Source organism: Struthio camelus, chromosome 4 (assembly GCF_040807025.1).
Source record: "Struthio camelus isolate bStrCam1 chromosome 4, bStrCam1.hap1, whole genome shotgun sequence".
NCBI lineage: Eukaryota > Metazoa > Chordata > Aves > Struthioniformes > Struthionidae > Struthio > Struthio camelus.
Genome location: NC_090945.1, coordinates 58,561,464 through 58,584,195, shown reverse-complemented (window position 1 = coordinate 58,584,195; position 22,732 = coordinate 58,561,464). Strand labels below are relative to the sequence as shown.

The following is a 22,732-nucleotide window of genomic DNA, read 5'->3' as shown; positions in this document are numbered from 1 at the left end:
GCTGCCCATCAGTGTATGCTTACACAGTATCTAGTACAAAAACCCTTGATCTCAGATGGCCTCTTTGGGCACTGACATAAGAAAAACTACTCCACAGCTTTATTTTCAAAGATCTCTGACATGACAAAAGGCATAGGGAATAAACACATACAGGAATGAATGGCTGCATTAGAATTTTATCCTGAGGGCATATTATGCTTGTACTTTATAATCTGCATTGCCTCAATGCTAGTTTCTAGGCAGAGCTTAATTTAAGTTTGACCTCCAAAGATTTATCTCTTGGGGTCCCACAATGGAAGGGGTTTTCTCTCTTCTGGTATACATTTCTACATAGACAATCAGTGGAAATACTCAAGCTGTTAGTTTCTGCTTTAGAAAGCACCAGGACAAGGAAGAGGTGCTCTGGGAATCCATATCTTCAATTTATTCCCAGCACTCAAAATCAGAAATGAGCCATGTACATAGGCCTTCAGGATCTCTTACAGCTTTCCTATTTTAACAAGCCTTTTGATGAATTATGATTATTCACACAATGTAAGAACTACTAAGAAGTATCCCTCGGTTGAATTATGCAGTTGTAAGGTGGCCCGCTATGAATTACTCTATTAATTTTGTAGCATTACATTTTACCCGCAATTTGGCTTTATGATGCAACCTTTTTCTTTCAAAAATCTGAAAGTACTGAAAACTATTTTTTTCAAGAGGATTTTTTTTTTTGTCTTCTTGGACACAATATGTTTCCCTAAAGGAAGCAATGATCCCAAGGAAGCAATGGTAACTGACCATTGACCCTCTCTCAGTGTCTCCCAACAGTAAAGTAAAATTCATTAGCTTAAAACACCACTAATCCTCACCAACAGCTCTGAGGATAGACCTATCTTACAATAAATAAGGTATAGTAATGTAAGTGTTGCATTTGGTAGTAATTGGCTACAAACTAATACTACCCAAAAGGATAAAGCTGCTTTCTCAACCTTGAATGTTCCAGAAGTCAGTTAAGTACATCAACTAGTTTAAAACAGTCTTTAACAGTGGTGTCACTTTTCAGTATTGACTCATGTTCTCTCTTAGCAGTGCTGCTGGGCTGTGTTAAACTAAGAGTGGGTTTTTAAAGTCTAATTCTGAAATAATATTGGAAAGATCTCATCTATTCATCCGAGGGGGAGGAAATTTCATAATCCTTTTAAACAAATAGCCTTTTTAAAGGTACAGCTATATATTTTTTTTAAAGCAGCAGGACAGATTGGTCATACATCTAGTTTCTGGAATGAAATATGGCTTTGAAATTAAATTAGATTTACTGCCACACGTGGTTCATACCATAGCAAGATACAGAAGAATAATTTTTAAGGACAATAGCATTGCGGTAGTACTCAGAAACTCCAGTACCTAATTACACCGTGCGCTACACAAACACCGAAGATGTTCCCTGCCCAGAAACTTAATCTCCTTCAAGTGTTAATAAATACGATATTTATAAACATATGAAAGATAAAAGTGAAACAGACAAATTCAGATATCAGAGCAAAGCTGTGTAATTACAGTACATCAGATGCCAAGGATTAATGTTTGTAACTTTCCTTCTTGTGGCTTCTCCTAACACATTGTTATAATTACTGCTCCCATGGCTGAAGCTGCCAGTACAGACTCTCCCTACAGCACCTAAAAATAAACATCTGAACATCACATGGTTCATTTCTCTCTATTGTCTAAGCAGCATTTGCCAAATTATACTTTAAATAAATTTGAAACAATCACTCTATAAAACAAAGAAGTATCAACACGAGCTTCTCTCTAACTTCAGATGAAAAATGATCATTAGAGATGCACTAGCAGTCAGAATGAAACAGCTGTAATTCACTGGAGGAACTAGTGATAATAATGTCAGTAACATAGATCTGTATACTGTTGTATGTTTTGCAATACTGTATGTTAAAAACAATCAGATATCCAAATAAAGGGCTACTACACATGAATGTATCCCCATTCATTTCCTCAGAGTATATTACAGTGACTCTTCTGCTTCTCCAGATTCCGTATGTTCCTAATACTTCTCAAATTCCTCTGTTCAAGAGACCTAAAACAGCCCTACCTCTTCATTTTTCGTATTTGTGTTCAACACATACAAAGAGACTTTCCTGTATTATTCCAATTAATTATTACTAATTATTATTATTCCATTAAAAATATGGACATTATTCATATGAACAAAGGACTTTCTTCAAAAACATTCCAGAGTCACTGATAAGACTTCCCAAATTCAGCCTACATTTAACATGTCACCATTCTCATTGAGAGGAGGTATTAATTTGGGGAGGGAGGCAGGAGGGCTAATAACTATATTATGCAAGTATTATACCTGTTTTTCTTAAAGCTGCCTAGACTAAATTCTCTTTCTGAAAATGTGATTCATAGTTACATTATTTTAAGTCATCTGACCTTTGGGATCTTACAATAATAAATTTAAATTTACTTCAACGTGTCTGACATAATTTTTTTTCTTCAAATATCTCCCTCCTATGCTGACACAGAAGTTCATACAGGTTATCAAATATAAACAATGAAAAAATTGAAAGGGTGAGCAGTCACTGCAATTTGTTGAGGACCCTGTGTTATTAAACTAGGGACAGCTGATACACTCAAAACAAATGGACCTGAATCATCTTGAATAATCATGTTTCAGATGCATCTTATGCAAGATTTTGAACTCTTCTAGCTTCATGGTGTAAAAGAAGCAAAGTCATTGTCCTTTATTTCTAAATAAAATAGAATACATTCTGATTCCATAAATGCTTTGTAAAGGCAAAACCTCTTGCTACAGATTGTTCACCAAATATTGACAGTAGAAGGGCTGAAAAGAGTTTCATACCTTTGTATCTTCCAATAAATCATTAATAGTCAAGTTCAAGCGCTTGAACTATCTGTACTTACCAAGGTAAGGCACAGTATACCCAGCCTATCTACAGCTTTGCAGCAAAGACCATGATCAGTCATCCTGCTTTTTAAACACAAGCAAACGCAAGTCATCTTAAAAAGACCTAGGGACCATCCAGAAAGCGGAATGAACCTTAGCACATCAGTTATACTTCTATGATGGACAGGTGGGAAGTGGAAGTTTTTCAGTTATACATAACAGAGAATGTATCACAACAGTTATTGTTAATGGGGAGACTCCAGCACTTTTAGCTCTCCTCTGTAAATCTAACCCTGGGATTCTGCAGAACGATAAATGAGCCATTAAAGAACTTATCTTGTTGACTCCTCTGCCTCACAGTGAGAAGGAACCAATTATCTATTAAATTCAAAAGATTTCCTCCTAAAAGCTCTAAAGACTTCTTAGGATGTATTTAATAGTAAGTGTTTGCTATCAGATTGATAGCAATGTGTTTGGGAGTACGATATTAGTATTTCAGTTATTTGTATTTTTCACAGTCCTTGTAATAACAAAGAATTTTTTTAAATAGCTGTTTTTAAGAGTTTTAATCTCTAATGTTTTTGAAACACTAGAAGACTGAATCTGTGTTGTGATCTTAGCTTCAATAATAGCTCCATGAAATGTTAAAAAAAGTATATAAACATGCAAACACACATATATGTACGCATATACATAAAGTAAGCACAAAAACAAATCATGAGATGCTGCAGGCCTCAGGTTTTATATAAACAAATCATTCAAAAAATGAATAAAATATTTAACGTAGTCCTACTTTAAAAAACTGAGACCAATGGCCAGAAACGTGGGAAGTCATACCCCAAACGAAGATATGAGGCTTCTTAAAAAGCATTGTTGGCCCTGAAAGATATCTGTTTGTCTGCGATAACTAAGCTCCGCAAGAGAGACAATAATCAGAAAAATCACTAATAAGCGCCTACAGAAAAAAATGTTATCGTTAAAGAAGAAAGTAGGAATTAAACTAGGACAACTCAGGTTTAGCAATCCAGATTTAATAAACCAGCACTTCAACGATCCAAACTTTGGTTCTCCTTGAACTTGCCGCTCAGTCTGCATTTTAACTGTCACCCGTAATACACTCAGCAGACATATGATTACCTAAAGTGAAATCAGATTCTAATGTAATCCTGCAGCATTTACAGTCTCATATTGAACATTCTTTCTGATCAATCTGCAGGGGCCAGAACAGTCTCCACAAAGAAGATTTTAAAATAAATACTAAAGGAGGCATAGTGACTTCCAGGATGTTAACCAGGACATGGAAATCCAGCCCCAGCTTTGACATTAAAAATTAACAGCAGAAAGTAGTTGCTGTCCAAAAAAAAAAAAAACAAACACATACACAAAGAAAATCTCTCTCCCTTGAATCCCACAGTATTTTAGTAGCTACTCAAAACTAGATCAAAAACCCGTACGTTCCAAACTTTAGTTTAACCTTTTTTTTAATTACCAAGACAGCTGTCATAATGCAACCAGATCAGATATTGCTCCATTACCTCAAGCCTGCAAAAAAGATGTCTTCAGCAAAGAAACGGAAATAGAAAGTTCTAAAAAGTTATTCTTTTACTACTCTGAGTTATAAACTTTGCACCTTTGACACGCCCCATTCACTTTCAAGAGGATTATGAAAGTCAGATTCCAAACAGAGCAGAATAAATGAACTGACAGAGAAGTGGCCTGTTCCCCTGTTGCTGAACCTTTAAATGCATCAGTTTACTACATGAAACAACTTTTCTGATTTTGCTGTATGATTTCTTGAGACAGTAGGTAGTTTAGGGCTTTATGGTATCAGATTCTTTAACTGGAACAATTGCAATATTGAATCTTGAAAAAAATCATTAATTATGCAATGAGTTAAATAGGGTTAATTGAAAATAGTTTTTGGTAGTCTAACTAAAGTTGGGCACACAGGTATAATTGGATTAAACAGGTCAGTCAGTCTAATAGTCTCATTCCACTGTTTCCCATGCTGCCTTACTTCAGCCCTAATCCTAGCTATATAAGCATCTATAAGCTTTTTTACTGGGTTAATTTTCTGTCTGTCCAGTGAGCTTAACTGACTCAGCCAGAGATCATTCTGCTGCAACCAAAATGGTAGGCATATATTGCCTGGAGTGGGACTAGAGCCCTGAGCGGCAACTATGTTTTAGCTCAGTGTACCTCCTCTCATAAAACCACACTTTCGTAAGCCTCCTATGCATTCTCAGCAGCACAGCTTTCTGCTTCTTAGTTCTTGTTAAGTTAACTTAATCACTTGCTCAATTGCCATATTCTCTTCCACTGAATTTTGCAGGTAATGAAATAAGGAGAAAGAACTCTCCCCTCTCTCTTTCCCTCTTCAGAAACATCATAGAGATTGTGTACTTACCAAGAAACAAAAAAAGTTTGTGCTATATTTTCCTTTTAGCACTGTTAAACTCATTAATCCTTTTTCAAACGAAGCTCAAAGAAAAAAGTACACGCATAAGATACTAATGTGTAATTATGTAAATGCAGAATCAAGATATGCCTATGTAAACAGTTTATCTCAGTCTCTCTGAATACACCCTCATAAAACATATGTAAAAGATTAGCTTTTCTTATAGAAAAGACTAAAAGTACTTGAAACGGCTGAATGTTGCATTAAGAACAAGAATATGCTTTTCCTGACTATGTTAAATTTTAATTTAACTAACGTCCACCACACTTTATGCCAATGCTATAAATATTCAACGCATTTATATTGCTACATAGCATTCCATTTTGGCACATCCATATTGGATTGATGAGGTACAAGAATTCTGCACAGCCTTTGTTATGAAAATAAACCTGACTGACCTAAAACCACAGTTTTAGTCTATGTATTGGCAATACTTTTTCTCAGAGAATCCTATTGCAGTTGGTTTATTACGGCAAAAATGTTGTGAATAGCTTTGACAGACAGGCGTTTTGCAACGAGGTCATAGGTTTAGTTCAGATCTGCCCTTTTCTAATTAGCTAGACAGTATTTTACCATAATTGGCTCTAGTCACTGACTGATTTTTGTTCCCAAATACCTGTCATCACCGTCACTGATGCATTCAGGAAGAGCAAGACTACAGCCAAACAGCATGATGTGTTGATAGCAGCTGAGACGGTTGAGATAACTGAAGAACTTCAGGAACTTTTCCATTTCAATGCTTTTGACAATGGAAATAACTGAAGTTAGAGTGGTGTAGTTATATGGCAGCATTTGGCACTGGCTGTTGGTGATATTTATGCAGGCACCTGTGAAATCAAAACAACTAAATTTAGAAAAAATGAGCCAACTATTAAATAGTGATACTAAGTATATATAGAATTTACTAGTTCGTATATGTAATACATAAGCAACGCCGGTACCTCACAGATAAGATGACATTCCACAATGCTATCACAATACTGTCCAAAAACAAGTATCTAAGAACAGAAGGGATCTGGATAAGCTTGGCAGTTTAGTTTGGATAAGGAACCAGCCTCTTACAGATTTTCACAGTTCTCTGACCCTCTCAGTCTACAGAACTAGACTGGTTGCCAAATTGCCTTCTGACACAAGCTGGAGGAGCACACTATAAGAATAGCCTGGATACAGCCAACTTTGGCTGAAATCAAATACAGTAGCAGCATAGAAAAATAAGGCTAATTAGGACTGTAATGTTTCTGAGGGTTTTGAGGGTTCCACCAAGTTTCTACTACCATGCTGCTTTGTAGCTGCTCTTCCTGCCAAAACTCAGCAACTTCCCTATCTACTTCTCCCATCATTATGGTCCTGCCTCTAGAATCTTTCTTTTCTACCCTACCGATATAGAACTATCTTCTTTTATAGCTTGAACACCTACTCTGTCCTAAACTGTTCCTGTCCCACTCTCTAGCTATCAGTGATCCTTCTTTGCTCACACTCCATCATTTACAGTAGGCTTCCTCAGCTATGAATGATCAGCAGGTTAACATATTACATGAAGTTCCAAGAGTGAGTTTCACAAAGCACATAAAATTCAGACTTTTCAGCAGGAACAAACTATTAAAATCTAATACTCACAAGAGCTCCCTAGTTTGATGACGGCCTTCCTAGGCCATCTAGATCAGCTCTGGTATCATTTCTTTAAATTCAGAGCATGTCCATATTGTACAATAGGCAGGGATCTAAGCCCATTCTCAAGACCAGATTCTGCCACTAATCCTACTGTAAAAGAACCAAGCTCATGTTACATGACCACCCCAACAGTAGGGTTTCCTGAAAGAGGAAAACTCTGACTGCAGAGTCCAAGCACAAGTTTAAACTCCTGGTCTCATTATCTGAACAAACTGGGCACAGATGGTGTCAAACATGGTTGGTCCTAGTCCACCATCAGACATTTTGGAACTGTCTCCTTCCAAGCATTGTGTAGGACACTTACACCTGACCTCCTGACTCAAGAAGAGCTGGGGATGTAAAGCGCATAGGATGTAGCTCTAAGGGCTCAGCAAATCTCTTCTTCACCTTACTGTCTCACATAGTCTTCATTGTCTAAATGCACTAGTGGCAAAAATTCAGAATCTCCTATCTATGCAGGCTATATACACAGATCTAATCCTAGTTCCTTCATCCTCACATAAGAGTTAGGAAAGCAAAGTATAGAGAAGAAAAACACCATTACAACTTTTTCAAGTTGCAATATCCTTGAAGGGATCAACACAAAAAGTTAGGTTTCTTATTTTATCTACACGTGGTAAAATTCAGTCCCTACTTTTTCTGTGACTGATAAGTGCACTCATAAAGCTCCCCCATTTGTATTCTCTCCCTCCAGAAATCTCAATAAAAACAAGGATTCAGATTTTGCCTCCCTAAGAGAACAGTCTCCTCCTCACACATCCACAACTACACAAGGCCCCATCTTAAGACATTTTTCCCCCTCAATACTACCAAAAACAAATCTTAGCATCACTGTATACCCATCTTCTGCTACAATCTCTTCTCACTCTCAAAGTACAGTGAGTGATGGAACTATTCATCCAGGAATCATACTTTTCATATAATTCTGGGTCAGATTCTCAGGGTCATATCTCTCGTGCTGATTCACAATTAGAGGTAGATGCTGGGAGGTCAGCAAAAGTGGTGACCTTCCACATTAAGAGAATTTTCAAAAAAGCGCAGAGTGAAGTTTTTTAAAGTGTCTATGTGAGTTAGTACCACACACCAGTGACTTTCAGTGCAACTTGTGCTCTGAAGTTATATAGGTGTTTTGGAAAAATACCACCAGGATGATCATCAAATCTGCCTGTTAGGCTGTCAGACTGAAAGCTGGTGATTCCCCAGATCTAGAAGGGGCAAGGGAGAAGAAAAGGGAAAAAAAAGAAGGGAAGGAAATTCACTTCAGACTCAGTCATTTTATTTTAAGAGCTGTCAGAGACTGATCATCTCTTTAATGACTATTTGCTTTGTGACTTTTGCACAGTATTTTGGCCTTCTTTTAAAAGTAAAATCTCCATCTGTTTTTTGCATTATATTTTGTAATTTAAAAAATTCTTTGCCATTTATTTGTACCGCAAGGCTTGGAAAAGCTTAACAGTAACACAAAAAAGTTCTAATTTAAAGATTAAAAATACTGAAAGCTTTTTACAGCAAACAGTCTTTAAACTGCTAACCTTGTAACAGTGATCTCTTGCCTGCATTCTTTTGGTGATGCTCAGATAACATTTTCAGAAACTGCTATAATAAGAGGATGACACGCCCACTCAAAATCTTGGGCATGCCCCCCCCCCCCAAATACACACTAAAGATATATAAATAAATCACATGATGCTAAATGGGGAGGAGGCAGCCGCAAACCTTAAGAAAGCAGAATTTCAACAAAACTATTTGTTAACAGCAGTAACTGACACTTGGAATACACAGAGGTAGAAGACACCACCCTGGAGTAAGGTTATTAGATGTTTATTACCCTGAAATCCCAGAACGGCGAGGGGAACCCCAGAAACCTTGCAGGGAAGCGAATGGGCTGTCCCAGCGTCAGCCCATGGTGAGGTTTGGGGGGACATGGGTTTAAGGCAAATTAACAGGCTACAGTGCAGGTTACTGTGCATGTGCTACAGATAACAAGGGAAGACGTAATTTTTTAGGTATACAGATAACAAGTCCAGATTGATGCCTATGCGGCACAAGTCTAAGGGTCATGATCTGCTGTTTCTCATGGATTCTGCACACCAAGTGTTTTGGCAGTGGAATAATTGATCAGTCAACATTCTCCTATCTCCTCGCCAATCTGCTGTTCACCCACTACACTATTCAAAAAATCACCACCTATCTCCTGAGGCACTATGGCAAAACAGTCCCTGCCACAGCATACCCAGGGGCAGTGCCATTTTGCCCAAGCTCACATGCATCTGCTGCTTTGGATCTTTTGCAATTCACACACTCTTGGCAGAGATGCACCACAGTTCCTTGGAGTTCTTTGATCTCTTAGAAGTACTCAGTGACTGCATAACACAGCACTGAATTCAATTTTCATGGCCAAGATGGAATTTTAAAGCAATTGCACAAGAACTTTTAAAAATAAAGAGTGATGGAAGAAGGGCTCAAATCCAGGACCTGCCCTAGTTACATGAACCATTTTCAGTTCCATAAATCTTGCATTCTTATACAAGGGCTTTCTTTCAACATCCATCCCAGGCACGTCTGTATCCTGGAATACTCTCCTGCAAAGGGGATGCTTGGGTTAGAACCCTGTCCCTCTAATATGGGGCTCAATCCACACCTTCTATTTTTTTATGTCATTTACCCAGCAAGTAAATTACCATGCAGCAGGTGAGCATCCTGTACCCTCCACACCTCTGAGTCAAAAAGAATAATTGCAGGGTAATGGCAAACAATGTATCATGATGCCACACACATCCTGGATTCTAACTGCAAGAAAGCAGCTCTGCAGAGAAGGATGTGCGGGGTCCTGGTGGACAAGCTGACCACCACCAGTAATGGCCAAGACGACTAATGGTGTCCTGGGCTGCATCAGGAAGAGCGTTGCCAGCAGGTCGAGGGAGGTGATCCTGCCCTTTTCCCAGTCCTAGTGAGGCCACACCTGGAGTGCTGGGTCTAGTTCTGGGCTCCCCAGTACAAGAGAGATGTGGAGCTACTGCAGCAAAATGGCTACTAGGATGATTAAGGGACTGGAGCATCTCTCCTGTGAGGAAAGGCTAAGGGAGCCAGGCCTGTTCAGCCTGGGGAAGAGAAGACTGAGAGGGGATCTTAGCAATGTGTATAAATATCTGACAGGAGGGTGTAAAGACAGCCAGACTCTTTTCAGCTGTGCCCAGTGACAGGACAAAATGCAATGGGCACACACAAAACACAACTAGCACAAACTGAAACACAGGAAATTCCATCTGAACATGAGGACAAACTTTTTTACTGTGAAGCTGACTGAGCACTGGAACAGCTTGTGGACCAGAGAGGTTGTGGAGTCTCCATCCTTGGAGACATTCAAAAGGTATTTGGACAGGGTCCTGGGCAATCTGCTATAGGATGGCCTGCTTGAGCTGAGGGGTTGGACTAAATGATTTCCAAAAGCCCCTTCCAACCTCAACTGTTCTGAGATTCTGTGAACTGCAGTAGTAACAGCAGTGCTGTAGTCTCAGAAACCTTCTCTGGTAAACTAAGAAAAGCTACCTTGTGTTATCACAAGTTTAGTTCTGCATGAGACTAATTACCTCAGGAGAAGCACCACACTGGTTCACTAACACAGCATGGAGTTGCAGAGCACAGATGCATCAACTTTCTCCAAGCTAGCCCACAGACCTCTAATCCAGCAGCACGCAAACATATCATTTCATCTTCACAATCAAGGCCTGAGGAGACCTTACTGAATGTTCTATTTTTCTCTCAGGTTCCACACAACTGCATAAGCCAGGAGACAGACATACTTCGTATAACACGTTGTTTCATAGCCAGGTTGTTTCACTTAAATTGAGACAAGAACAGAACACGGCGATTCTCTCTTCTGACCAGTTGCATAAAACAAGCTATTAAGCCCCTCCATTAATTCTTGCATCAAGCCCGATAGCTTGTGACAAACAGAACATGTCCTTAGACAGGCAAGGGCATTCAGTGCCAGAATTGCTCCATATGTAGATAAACAGTGATACAGCCAAAGCATTCTAAAGAGTAAGGAAAACTTTATTGTAAGAGACACTAAAAGTAGTTAGTGTCAAGTAGGAGGAAAGTCATCTAAAATTTAGACAAAATGAACCACTTTTTAATGAGGAGTGGATATTTAAATGAAAAGTTTAAACAGATAGTGTAAAAATAAAAATAAAAATAACAGTATTCCAATGTTTTTTTCCTAATAAAGAGAAAATTCAAAGTAATTAATAAATCTTTCCACTGACCAATAGCCATAGAAATAAGAAGAGGTCAGTAAACATCAAAATGCATAACCATTCCACCAAATTATGAAATGCTGCCTCACATGTACAGGCTAATCACATTTTATAAACTATTCTTCACTCCAGTGCCAGAATGCTAATAAAATACAGGAATGAATCTGACTGATGGGATAACATATTAATACCAAACATGTTACAAAACAAGTAGAAAACAGACCACAGGAAAAAAGTATTACCTAGGAAAAAAGAGCAGTGAATGGGAATAACAACACGTGAAAATGCTGTTGATCAGAACAGCATGATTCCTAATTATAGGGGTCATTTCTGACATTCAGCTAAATGAAGAGTTTTCTGTTTATCACTGGCTAATGACAAATGGACTGAACTGGTAGCAAAGGGCTTCCTCCTATTCCAGCAATTGCAATGCAAGTCTATGGTTTTGTATTTAGCGCTGCTGAAACTAATTTAAACCACACTTTTTCCACTTTCCCTCTCCCCTCTTTGGCTTGTTCCCAGACTGTACCAAGCATAAACTGTATCTGCAAAGCTGCATAAGTGAAGTGGACTAGAGAATGGAGCTGACTGAAAATAATCACCTACATTCTTTCCAAAAAAAACAATGCTTACGGCAGCCTCAGAGAAACAAAACTGGAACTGCAGCTTAAGGTCAATCAATAGTTTTAGTTTTAAAACATTAAACTTTGTCTGTAACGAAAAGGTCATGATTCCTCACCTACCAGTGGTCCTTACTTCTGACCATGCAATCAACCAGCTCTGGGAGTTGGCCCAGCTAAAAAACAACCTTCTTTTTTTTTTTTTTTTTGGAGGGGGGGGAAGAAAGAGGAGAAGAAATAACTATTGCACTTGGTTCAGATCACTGAGCTCAATAGCTGTTTGGCAGCAAAACATTTGTTCTAGGACAACAGAAGGGACAGCATAGCAGCAGGTGCTAGCAGGTAAGAACAGAGCCTGCTCACAGGAGCTGAAGCAGTGCTTTTGCAGACTGTCACCACTGCCGAGCTCTGTAAAACACTCTGAGACTGTTATGAAAAAGCAAACTGCACCAGCAGGATCAGCTCTTGTCAATGAGACACGAAAGAACATTTTAACTCTAAAAATTGATATATCAATTTGATGTGACTCTGCATTCTGAATGCATGCTTCTTCTAACTTGCAGCCTACAAAGAGATCTGGGATCTTTCCTTCTCGCATCAGCGGTTATAAACGTCATGTAGTTAAATGATGTCTTCAGTTAAAGCTAATGGGATGAACAGTGTGAACTGGCCTTGATCCTGGCTGGGATATATTGTTGCTAGGATTATCACAGTAGATCCGCAAAATAAACCTCTGTCTCAGATACGCAAAGCATAATAAAGTACATGAGAATGCTTGAAGATGAAAGCATATCCCAGGCCAAGTTTGATGAGATCTCAATTAGAAAATAATCTTTTTTAATCAGAGCAACTTTTACACAACATCATTATGGAGAACAAAACAGCATTCAATTTGCAGTGATTACCACCCACTTTGTTACAGAACTTAACTTAGAATGTTCTAAGCACTAAGTTGTGCAGCTGCAGTTCATAAATTCACTGGTAAAGCCTCAGGAAGGCACCTCTGGTGACATCCAGGAAGAAACAGCAACATTCACCTGGCTCTTTCCTAGCGAAACTTCTAACAACATTGAATCAAATCTCACTTTTAATCTGAAAGTATCTTAGAATCTCAGTAAAAAAAACCAAATCAAACCAGACTCATCCATTCTAACTTGGAAGCTTGTCTAACTTGCCTATAGCAGCAATTCACAGACTTCTTGATATAGGAACCATCTTCAGAAAATCAGTTTTTTTTCCAATCCAACATTGCCATGTGCTCACAACCTTAAAAGGATCTTGTGACTCTATTTGATTTCAAAATCTCATATTTGAGATATATAAGGCTATATAATGCCTTTTTCCCCCCCATGCCCTGTTTCTACTGCATATCCGGATTCTCATGGAATCATTCTTTTGCTGAAGATCAAAGTAGTATGGCATTCCACCTCAAATCTGGTCTTTTCAGCAAAACTTCTCTCCAGAACCCATTAACGTCTTCACAAATTTTAATACCTCTTTTAATTTACTGTGACATCTTGGCACATTTTTCATTTCAATTAAAATAGAAGACAGACTTTCTGGCCTCCCTCCAGCTATGAATTTCTCATGTGCAGTCTACTTTGGACCAAAACTGAATTTTAGATGTTTTCTCTACAACTCAGGAAAAACGTCCCACTATTTGATTTTCTTATGAAACATTTCAATATATGTCTGCAATCAGAATCTATCCTTTGGAATTAGTCAGCAGGGAGATTTGCAAGCTCTTTTCCCCCAGTTCAAATATCAGTACTTAAAATGAACAGTTTTATAACAAAAGCATAGTAACTGCATTTTTTCGTATGCACTTTGAATTGAAAACAGCACAGTAACTGCATTTTTTTCATATGCACTTTGAATTGAAAACCATTTCTTCAATTCACTGCAGCCTCAGTTTCCTCACAAGAGAGACTGCTGGCTGCTGAGTATGTATGTCAGACTACTGTTACATTTTCAAAACATTTTCAGACACTTCCTTGCACTTTCTCCACACTTTTGGAAAAGCTGTGTATTTTTTCTCTTTCAAGACACATTATACCATAACAGAAAACATCAATTAATCCTTATAGAATAGCACACAGTCATATTACACTGTAGAAGAAAATAACAACGTGTACACAAACCTTTTGGTGGAAAAATGCCAACAGTTTTACAATTAAAAATAGCACTGGTGGGACTGAGGGGTGAAGGGAGGAAGTTATTCCTTTTAATCCCTCAGAAAAGTACAGTTAAATTGAAGAGAATAGATCTTAAGAAATTTAAGAAGCTAATTATATGATAGACAATCAATAGAATCAAAGTAGTAATATTGTTGTTGTCATAAGCTTTAAAACTACAAGAAAAGTAAGGTCTGAAGGAAAAAGATCTCTTTAATTAGAATAACTGACATAGAATAAAGTATTGCTAGCATCTCTGTCAAAGGAAAATTCAACAGATAAACTCAAATGATTGATAAGTGTCTTGTCCTGACAGTTCTACCAATGGCTAAACCATATCACACAAGCCTCCTGCCAACAGCTTTCACTGCTTAACAAGTACTGACTACTGTTTTGTCCCATAGGAAGTCATAATTACAATAAAACTTAGACATAGCTTCTCTCACTTTATTTCCCTTGGGTTTTGCTACTCCTTATGTGATTTAATGAGAGGATTATGCTCACTAAAACTTGTCTTTTTCCCAGCTTTTTCAGTTGGTCCAGCAAAAATATTGTCTTTCTTTCCAAATTCAAGAACATGAAAGAGTAATTAACAATACTGAAACACTTCTATAAAGCAGATTAGTTTTGACTCGTGCATTGCTGTCCTCTTTTTAAACTTTTATTTTAGCTAACTCAGATCCCACTTAGACATGTCACCTTTGGATAATTTTCATTTGATTCTCACTGCATCAAGGTGCCCGTGCTGAGAAAAATAAACCCCACGCTAATGAGGCAGACCAACTAGATATGGAGATATATCTTGCATTGGACTCAGACTCATGTGGAAAAGTCCAGTGAAGTTGGGATAGAAAGCCCAAAGAAAGGGAATTTTTAGGCCATCTTTCTGTAAGGAAAGCTAGACAGAAGCACAGAAGAGAGGAACATGTGAAAGATGCAGTAACAAAATTAACTCCTTTGGAGAATCCCTGCAACAGAACAAAATCCTGATGAGTCTCTATGCTAGGCTACACAGTATACAGGAGCATGAACTGGAAGAAGACATAGTATGGACAAAAAATCAAGCTGAAGCTGTGGAAGAAAAGTACTTTAAAAAGGGAAAAATCTTAAGTTTTTGTTTCTTTTCAAGTCTAATCAACATCTCTGTATCATTTTGTACCACTCTCACTACAGAGAAAAAGTATAGAGCTCTCACTACATCCAAAAAGTACTCTGTGGCTTTCTCTACAGCTGTTTCTGCCAGGATAAGGGCTTACACAGACACATTTTGTACAGCAGTTTGAAAGTGGTAAAGAAACTTCACAGATATCTGACCATTACTGCTCAAAATATGCCAGTCAAAGTCAGTCACAATTTTCTTCATACTTTCAGGTTGGAACCAGTTCACTTATTTTTGTTTTTAAATCATCCGGTTTAAAGATCAATTTTTTTTTTTCCTTTTTCTCGTGAGATCCTGGTTTCTCCTAGCATTTCCCCTTTCAAGACCACCGAAAATGCTCGTCTTTCAGACATCTGTCCTACATTTGCCATTGTAAATGGTGAGACAAAGAATGCATTTCATTTCTTCAACAATGTCAAGCTCTTCTGTGTCTGCATGATTCTCGCCATCTGTTGGAGACCCCTGCTGTCTCCTTCCCAGAATCTCTCTTGTTCTGGACCCAGTGGAAATTATTCTTTATATAACTTGACTTCCTATGTAATTATGTTTCCTTTCATTTTCCATCTTTACCTTGCCTTTACACTCTGTATTATAATGTCAACTTCATCCTGCAATTTCAACGGTTGTCTTGTATTGTCAATACATCTCTTATTTTCAGATACAATCTGCATGTCCTTGTTTATACACTGTCTCCCTTCCACTGGTCATAACAATCAGTAATTATAATCAGCACATATACAATCTATCTTTCAACATGTCCCACTTTGGTTGTTTTTCTTTGTTATTTTCTTTTACTTGGGTTTTGTCCAACCTTTCTGCACTTAAAGCTTATGGCTTAAATAAGATTTTTAAAAGTTGTTTATATGAGATTTTTAACAACGCTCGTCAGTGTGTAAGCTATTCAGATACAAATCACTTGCATCTATTTAAAAATAGATCGTAATCAGTTATTCTTTGCATTGTTACCTTAGGCCTAAAGAACTGTTATACTGTTATTGTCAGTTACTACTCAGTTCCATTTTGTCCCTCATAGAACGCTGAAACACTTAGAATACATATATTACAGGTGTATTTTTATCCAAATAACATACTAAATAGTTATTGTAACCAGTGTAACTAGTCATCTTTCCAAAATTAAATTTCCTTGAATGACAGGATAACATTTGCAACTATAACTAGTTCAAAGTTATATGTTAATGTAAACATTACCAATATAAAGAGTGTTCATAATTTTATTCTCCAATATAATTTGAAACACTAAACTGAATAGCTGAGGCTGCTGTATTGAAAGATTTAATCTCCTCTACTGGATGTCCAAAACAAGACATTCAGCTTTCAACAGCACCGAACATCCACAGTGCACAAAGGCTTAAATTAAAACTATATCTAATGAGAAGTGCATTAATTCAAGAAAGCACAAATTGGATGTATCAAATCAGAGGTCACAAGTTTGGAAAAGGTTGCAGAGAAGCTCTCTGGCAGACTAGGGGTACTTAAGGGAATTCCTAACTTTAGCACTCTGCTCAAGTTCCAGATAAGAAACTACCTAAAAATCTTTAGTACTACATACACACACACACTGCATGTGGGGACAAAAAGGTAGGCTGCGGGATAAGTAGCCTCTTCTTTCAGGACTACTAAGCACCAGCAGACCCCATTCATATTAATAAGGGAGGTCCAGTCAAAAGATTTTGCAAATTCATGTCAATTTTAGGAAACTGTTTTTGCTTTAAAACACGTTAGAAGTCCCAAAAAAGGAATACTCTTTCAATGCTTTGAAATAAGGTCTTTCCACTGGTAAGTTATATATATTCTCCTGTTACAACAAATATCTACTTTAAGAATAAAAGGAGTTTATGTTATGAGATCCCCTATGTTGAATGGTATTAACATTTATAACTAGAGGTTACCCAGAATTTATCTAAAGATGCTAAAAGGTGCTAAGTGAGTTGTTTTTGAAGATTTTGTGTCACTGGTGGGTAACATGAATTTCTCACACCTGTGCTGAAGCGTAACAAAGCTTTAATGTGTATAATGTAAAAGTGTAGCAAAGGGACATAAGATGAGTCATCCTATTTATATTCTGAAAGCATGTTCACCATTTAAAGGCATCCCAGCCCTAGAAGGTATGTGAGATCTTTTGCTCAGAATGAGATAACTTCTCTGTAAACTGCCAAAAGACGACTCTATTTGCCTACTTGTATATAAGTTTGGGTTACTGAATAATTGTGTTGGGTAGGACTCTATTTAGAATGCCAAAATGCCACAGCCAACACTGATAAAGTATACTTTATGTTGCTGATTGCCTATGAAAATTAAAATTAAAGTCAAGCTCAATGAGCTTGTTCAGCATATCTTTTCTTGGCTTAAGTTATAGTTAATTTCAGTTTGTCATTCAAAATATTTTTCTTTGAAATTTGATTTTCAAAACGCTTAAGATGACTCAAAGAAAAATAGTTTTCCACAAGTATTGTAACATCCAGTCGGACTTCACCTGAAGGAACCTTTGTTATTCTAGAACAGCTAAAATCAAAATTAAACACCTAGCAAGTAGCACAGTCATAATCCTATTTTGAATCAAAGATGATGGAGAGTGGCCTTGCAATGACATCAGCCAGCTCCCTGAGCACTCACAGATGTATCCCATCAGGGCCCATGAACTTGTGTATGTCCAGTTTGCTTAAGTGGTACCTAACCCAATCCTCCTCCACCAAGAGATAGCCTTCCTTTCTGCAGACTTTCTCCCTGATTTGGTCTTCAGGGCCTGGGATTCCAGGAGGCTGGGTAAAGACTGAGATGAAAAAGACATTCAGTACCTCTGCCTTTTCTGTATCCCTTGTCACCCAGGGTCCCTGCCCCATTCACCAGTAGGCCCATATCAACTTGTCCAAGACTAGCTGAAAACAACCGCTCTGCATTTCATTTAGATCAGCTAATAAATTACATAATTTGAAAGTAACAAGTGATTGTCAATTCCCCCTTGCACTCTACAGGTACCAAAGGGAGAGGTGATAAGGGCACTGACCCCCTACAGTATAGAGAGAAAAACAATTTGTTATCTCCCGGGTCAGAGAGAAGGGATTAGCCATTAGCAACATACAACCTGTATTTTAGATCAGAGCCGGATTCTTATCCTAAAATGTTTTTAAAGGTGATCTGTAACAGGCTACCAAATGGAGGAAGCTGTGGAATACCACTCCAGTTTGCCCCAGATACATTTTCTTCAGAGCTTAATGCTGTCATAAATCCTAATTCAGCTATTCTCCTGATCAGAGAAGACTGTAGAAGACCAGGCTCTCCCCTAGTCAAACTCATTTTCAGAGCCCCACGTCTTTCACCAAGGTACTTTCAGCCACTCCCCTTCTCAACTGAGGCATATACTTGCTTCTATAATCTCTCAGGCAGGTACAGCTGTAAGCAGGTAGTTTGTTAAGCCGTAGGTGAGGCTGAATACCTTCCCACACCCATTAGACGTGAGTTGGCCTATATTCCAGTTCTGGTATTTGGATTAGTCATTTCCTAATTATAGGATTCTTTAGAGAAACTGGAGACATATTTCTAATAACCTACCATTAAAAACAAAAAGCACAAAATGAAATTAATTTTAGGATTTGATATCTCTTTAGAGAGAATTTTCCATAGCACATTAGGTTGGACTGCATTTTCGTATTGTTTCGAAAGATGTGCATGACTTTACAAATGTGTTTTCAATAAGGGAAAATGAATGTTGGCTTGACTGACACCACTTAATTATGTGCTAATACTGTTACATTCAAAACAATTAAATAGTGCTTTGTAAAAGATGCACGACAGTTGAGGTACTCAGCAGGCTATGAATAGGACCGGCTATGAACAGACTGTGCCTGAGCTGTCCCAGTTGTCTCTAGTTAACCACCTTTCTAGAATAGCCAGATTACTCTTCTGATCTGTTCTGTAAGACATTATGACCACCTTTTCCAAGCAGATCTCAGTGATAATTTATGCCCACCTCACTTTTGGACAACACTAGTATAGCAAACCCTACCTAAGCCTCCCTCTAAAATCTGTTCAGAAACTAAGAGCAGAATACAGCAGCACACTTAGTAAATAGCACACTGCAAGCAAGTGAAACCTATGCTTTACAAACTGTAGTTTCCTGTTTGCAGATTTCCAGGTGGAGCATAAGATCCTGGTGTTGATCTATAAAGCCCTGACTAGCTAAGAACTGACCAGTCCAACAAACTACTGACTTTACAAATGTGTTTCAATAAGTTAGAAATTTTCCCTGTAGAAATAACTACAGAACTATACTATACAGTATACTAGAAGTATACAAGTGACTATTTTCCCTGTGGAAAATTTCCACAGCTATGCTTTTCAGCATATGTGATTGTTTCACTAGGGAGTACCTAGCCATTGTCACTACAGCCTAGATTTGAATTTGATAGCACACCTGGCAAAGTACTTGTTGCAGAGCATGATATATGACTTTTTGGGCCCTTCCTTTATTCTGAGCAGCTGCTACTGACTGTCCCATCTATATCACTAGATTTTACTTTTGAGGGTCGTATTTTAAAAATATCCAGGGACAGACTAACTGTGTTTCTACCACTAGGGTCTGAACACTTTCGTTCACTGATGAGCTTAGCTATGTGCATCAAAGGAGTGATTCCTTAGAGTTCCGGTTATATTAAGTATTTGATTGTTGTGTAAACTAAGAAGAATAATTACAAACATTTACAGGCATCATAAGTCAAAAAATACCTTGTTTTTTTGCATAAAAGGAATAGTTTAATACACAGGTGTCTAAGAGCTTAACATAATTATGATGATGTTTCCTATAACTGCATACCAGTTCAGGTGGCATTTAAACCTTATAAACATGAGGCCTGAAAACTGCCTGTGCAAACTGAGATCATTAACTCCTCATACTTCAATTGCTCTTCCCAGAATGAGAAGTCTGTTTATTTCTTTCATGTAATTCCACTCATGAATGCAGACAGTATCCCTCAACCTTGCTTTTTACAGATCTTTGTTTGCTTGCCTATGTTAGTTACATAACGAGCAACCACAAGTTTCCCCATAAAATTAGGGCAAAATTATCTCAAATAGTGATTTTGAAATAGTCCTCTGGAGGCCTCTAGCCAACCTGCTGCTCAAAGCGAGATTGTCACCAGCACTAGACTGGGTCAGCCATGGCTTTGGCTGTCTGAGTCTCAGAAACCCACAGCCTCTGTGGGTAATGGGTTCCACTGCTGCACTACCTTTCTGGTGATGAAGTTTTTCCTAATGTCCAGTCTGAACTTCCAGCTTTTTATTTCATTAGAGAGCATCACTAGGTCATTTTTAAAATTATCACTCACAATAAAGGCAAGACAAGCAGATTTTGTCTACGGATCAGTAAAAATTAAATGACAAATGTGTAATAAACTCAGTTTTGCTAAATTAATCTTTAACTGTAGTGGTCAATTTATCACTTTTTTGAATTCTCATCCCCATCATCATTTAAAATCATGTTGCTCATTCTGTTGTTCTTGGGTTTCACATTATTGCAGAAGGCAACAGTGACTGCAAATCAGTCTGTTGTATCAATGCTTTGACCTTCCATCTTTTTTAACAATAACCTAGATCCTATCATTCTGTATTAATGATAGGTCTATATCCACATCTGGCTGCAATCTATCTTATATAATCCGAAAGAGATGATGCAGAAGCATAAAGCAGGTCAACTTCAATCAAAAATTAAATTACACAAAGCTACCTGAGGTAAGGTATATCTTTTGAAACTAAGTGATCAACAACCAACAAAATAGAACAGAATACATATCAACAACATCGCTTTGTTGAAATAACCACATAATTGATTTTAAACACAGTTTTGGAGTAAGTTAAGCTGATAGGTCTGAAAATGAAGTCAGTGGCTGCAATTCTCAGCCAATTATCTTAAGATACCCCTTGTGTTCATTGTTCCCATCCTTGGAAGTTTCATGGCAGGCTGGGCATACGACCTCTTGCATAGCCTCTTGGTCAGTTCATAGTTCAACTTTGACAACAAACATCTGTTTAAACTGTTTAAAAGGTGTAAAGCTGAAACGACTTCTGCTCTTCACATCTGAAGTATGGACATCCATAACTCTTGAAACACACACGTGTGGTTTAAACACTGGAAATAAAGTCCCCCACACTAAATTAAAGCAACGTGCTGAAAAGCTGAAGAGCAAAGATACATAAAGAAGTGAAAATGGAATTGCAAGGGGGCATGTAACAGTTATTTCTACTACTGCTTATAACATTAATTCAAAAAGACATGTGAGGTCTGTCATTATTACTCTTTACTGCTCTCTTTACTACATAAAGAAATGTTTCACCGAAGCGTACTTGGGTAGATGATCATCCTCCAACAAAATAGCTGCAATAACGTGCCATGAATTTAAAGTAGAGAATTAAAGGCACAAGCTCAGCTGGAGGCAGACGTATGTAGGTGTTGGCATCCTCATTACAATTCTCACACAAGTCTTTGAAGTTTTTGCTAAACTGCCAGTTGCCTGAGAGGAGCAATGCACCAGGTGTTAAAAGCTAGTAGAGTTTTTTCTTCCTCATAAACACAAGTTGCAAGGAAAATTCTCTATATTATATGTAGAGAGTAATCACATCTGAGAACGCATTGTATTACACTGCCAGGTAATACATCTTGTCTGCCAGAAACTTAATGTTTTCCCTTGTCAAACTGTGCCTACACACCCATACGAAATGGCAATGGTGGAATAAGAGACGGATGAAAACCAGATTCTTGCTACTGAATTTAGTGGAAATTCTCCATGTGTTTCTTTTTGTAAATCACTAACTTTGCCATTTCAACAGCAAATTTAGTTTAAAATTCCTAAAAGATAAGAAAATCTGAATGGCTCTAGTGATTATTTTGATTAGTGAAAAATGCATTTGTTAATGAGGACCACATTGCCCAAAATTTGGCCAGCTTTTTGATTCATTCCTTTAATTTGGGGGAAAATTTGAGGTATAGGTAAGATTAAAAAAACAAAAGCTACTGCTGGAAGAGGAACCATTCTCAAGCATAAATTCAATCACCAACAAAATGAATAACTACCATACTAGTCTACTGATGTTTGCATTTGTATGAAAAAGCAAAGTTGAGTGACGAAGCTCCTGGCCCGGGACTTAAGAGACTGCTGTCCATGCCCTTGAATGATATTGACCTACTGGGTGACCTGGGCTAATCAGTCTAGCTCTCTGTGTCTTTGCCCATGTACCTGTAAAACAAGAATACTCACAAAGGCTGAACAGGAGTTTTTTCACTCTGTAAATGATTTCAAGATTTGAAAAACAAAAACCATTTTTGCATCAGGAGAAAATAACGTTTCAACAATGTTTTGAACTTCCTTTGTTGAAAACAAAAATATCTCTAAATATCTACCATGGGCCTAAATGCTGTTATTATCTTTAATACAACTGGTACTGTACCAACCTCCCTTCATAAGTA

At 37.8% G+C, this 22,732-nt stretch overlaps 1 protein-coding gene across 5 annotated transcripts in view; it reads right to left on the bottom strand.

Moving 5' to 3' along the window:
• CORIN (corin, serine peptidase) overlaps positions 1–22,732 on the bottom strand; it is a 159,417-nt gene that overhangs the window by 101,299 nt on the left and 35,386 nt on the right. For 4 of the 5 annotated variants that reach the window (XM_068942966.1, XM_068942969.1, XM_068942967.1 and 1 more), the window contains exon 4: positions 5,989–6,199. The exons of the other annotated variant lie outside the window; for it this stretch is intronic. In XM_068942966.1, coding sequence (XP_068799067.1) covers positions 5,989–6,199 — 211 coding nt within the window. The remainder of the gene's footprint in view (positions 1–5,988; positions 6,200–22,732) is intronic. 5 annotated transcript variants of the gene reach the window in all.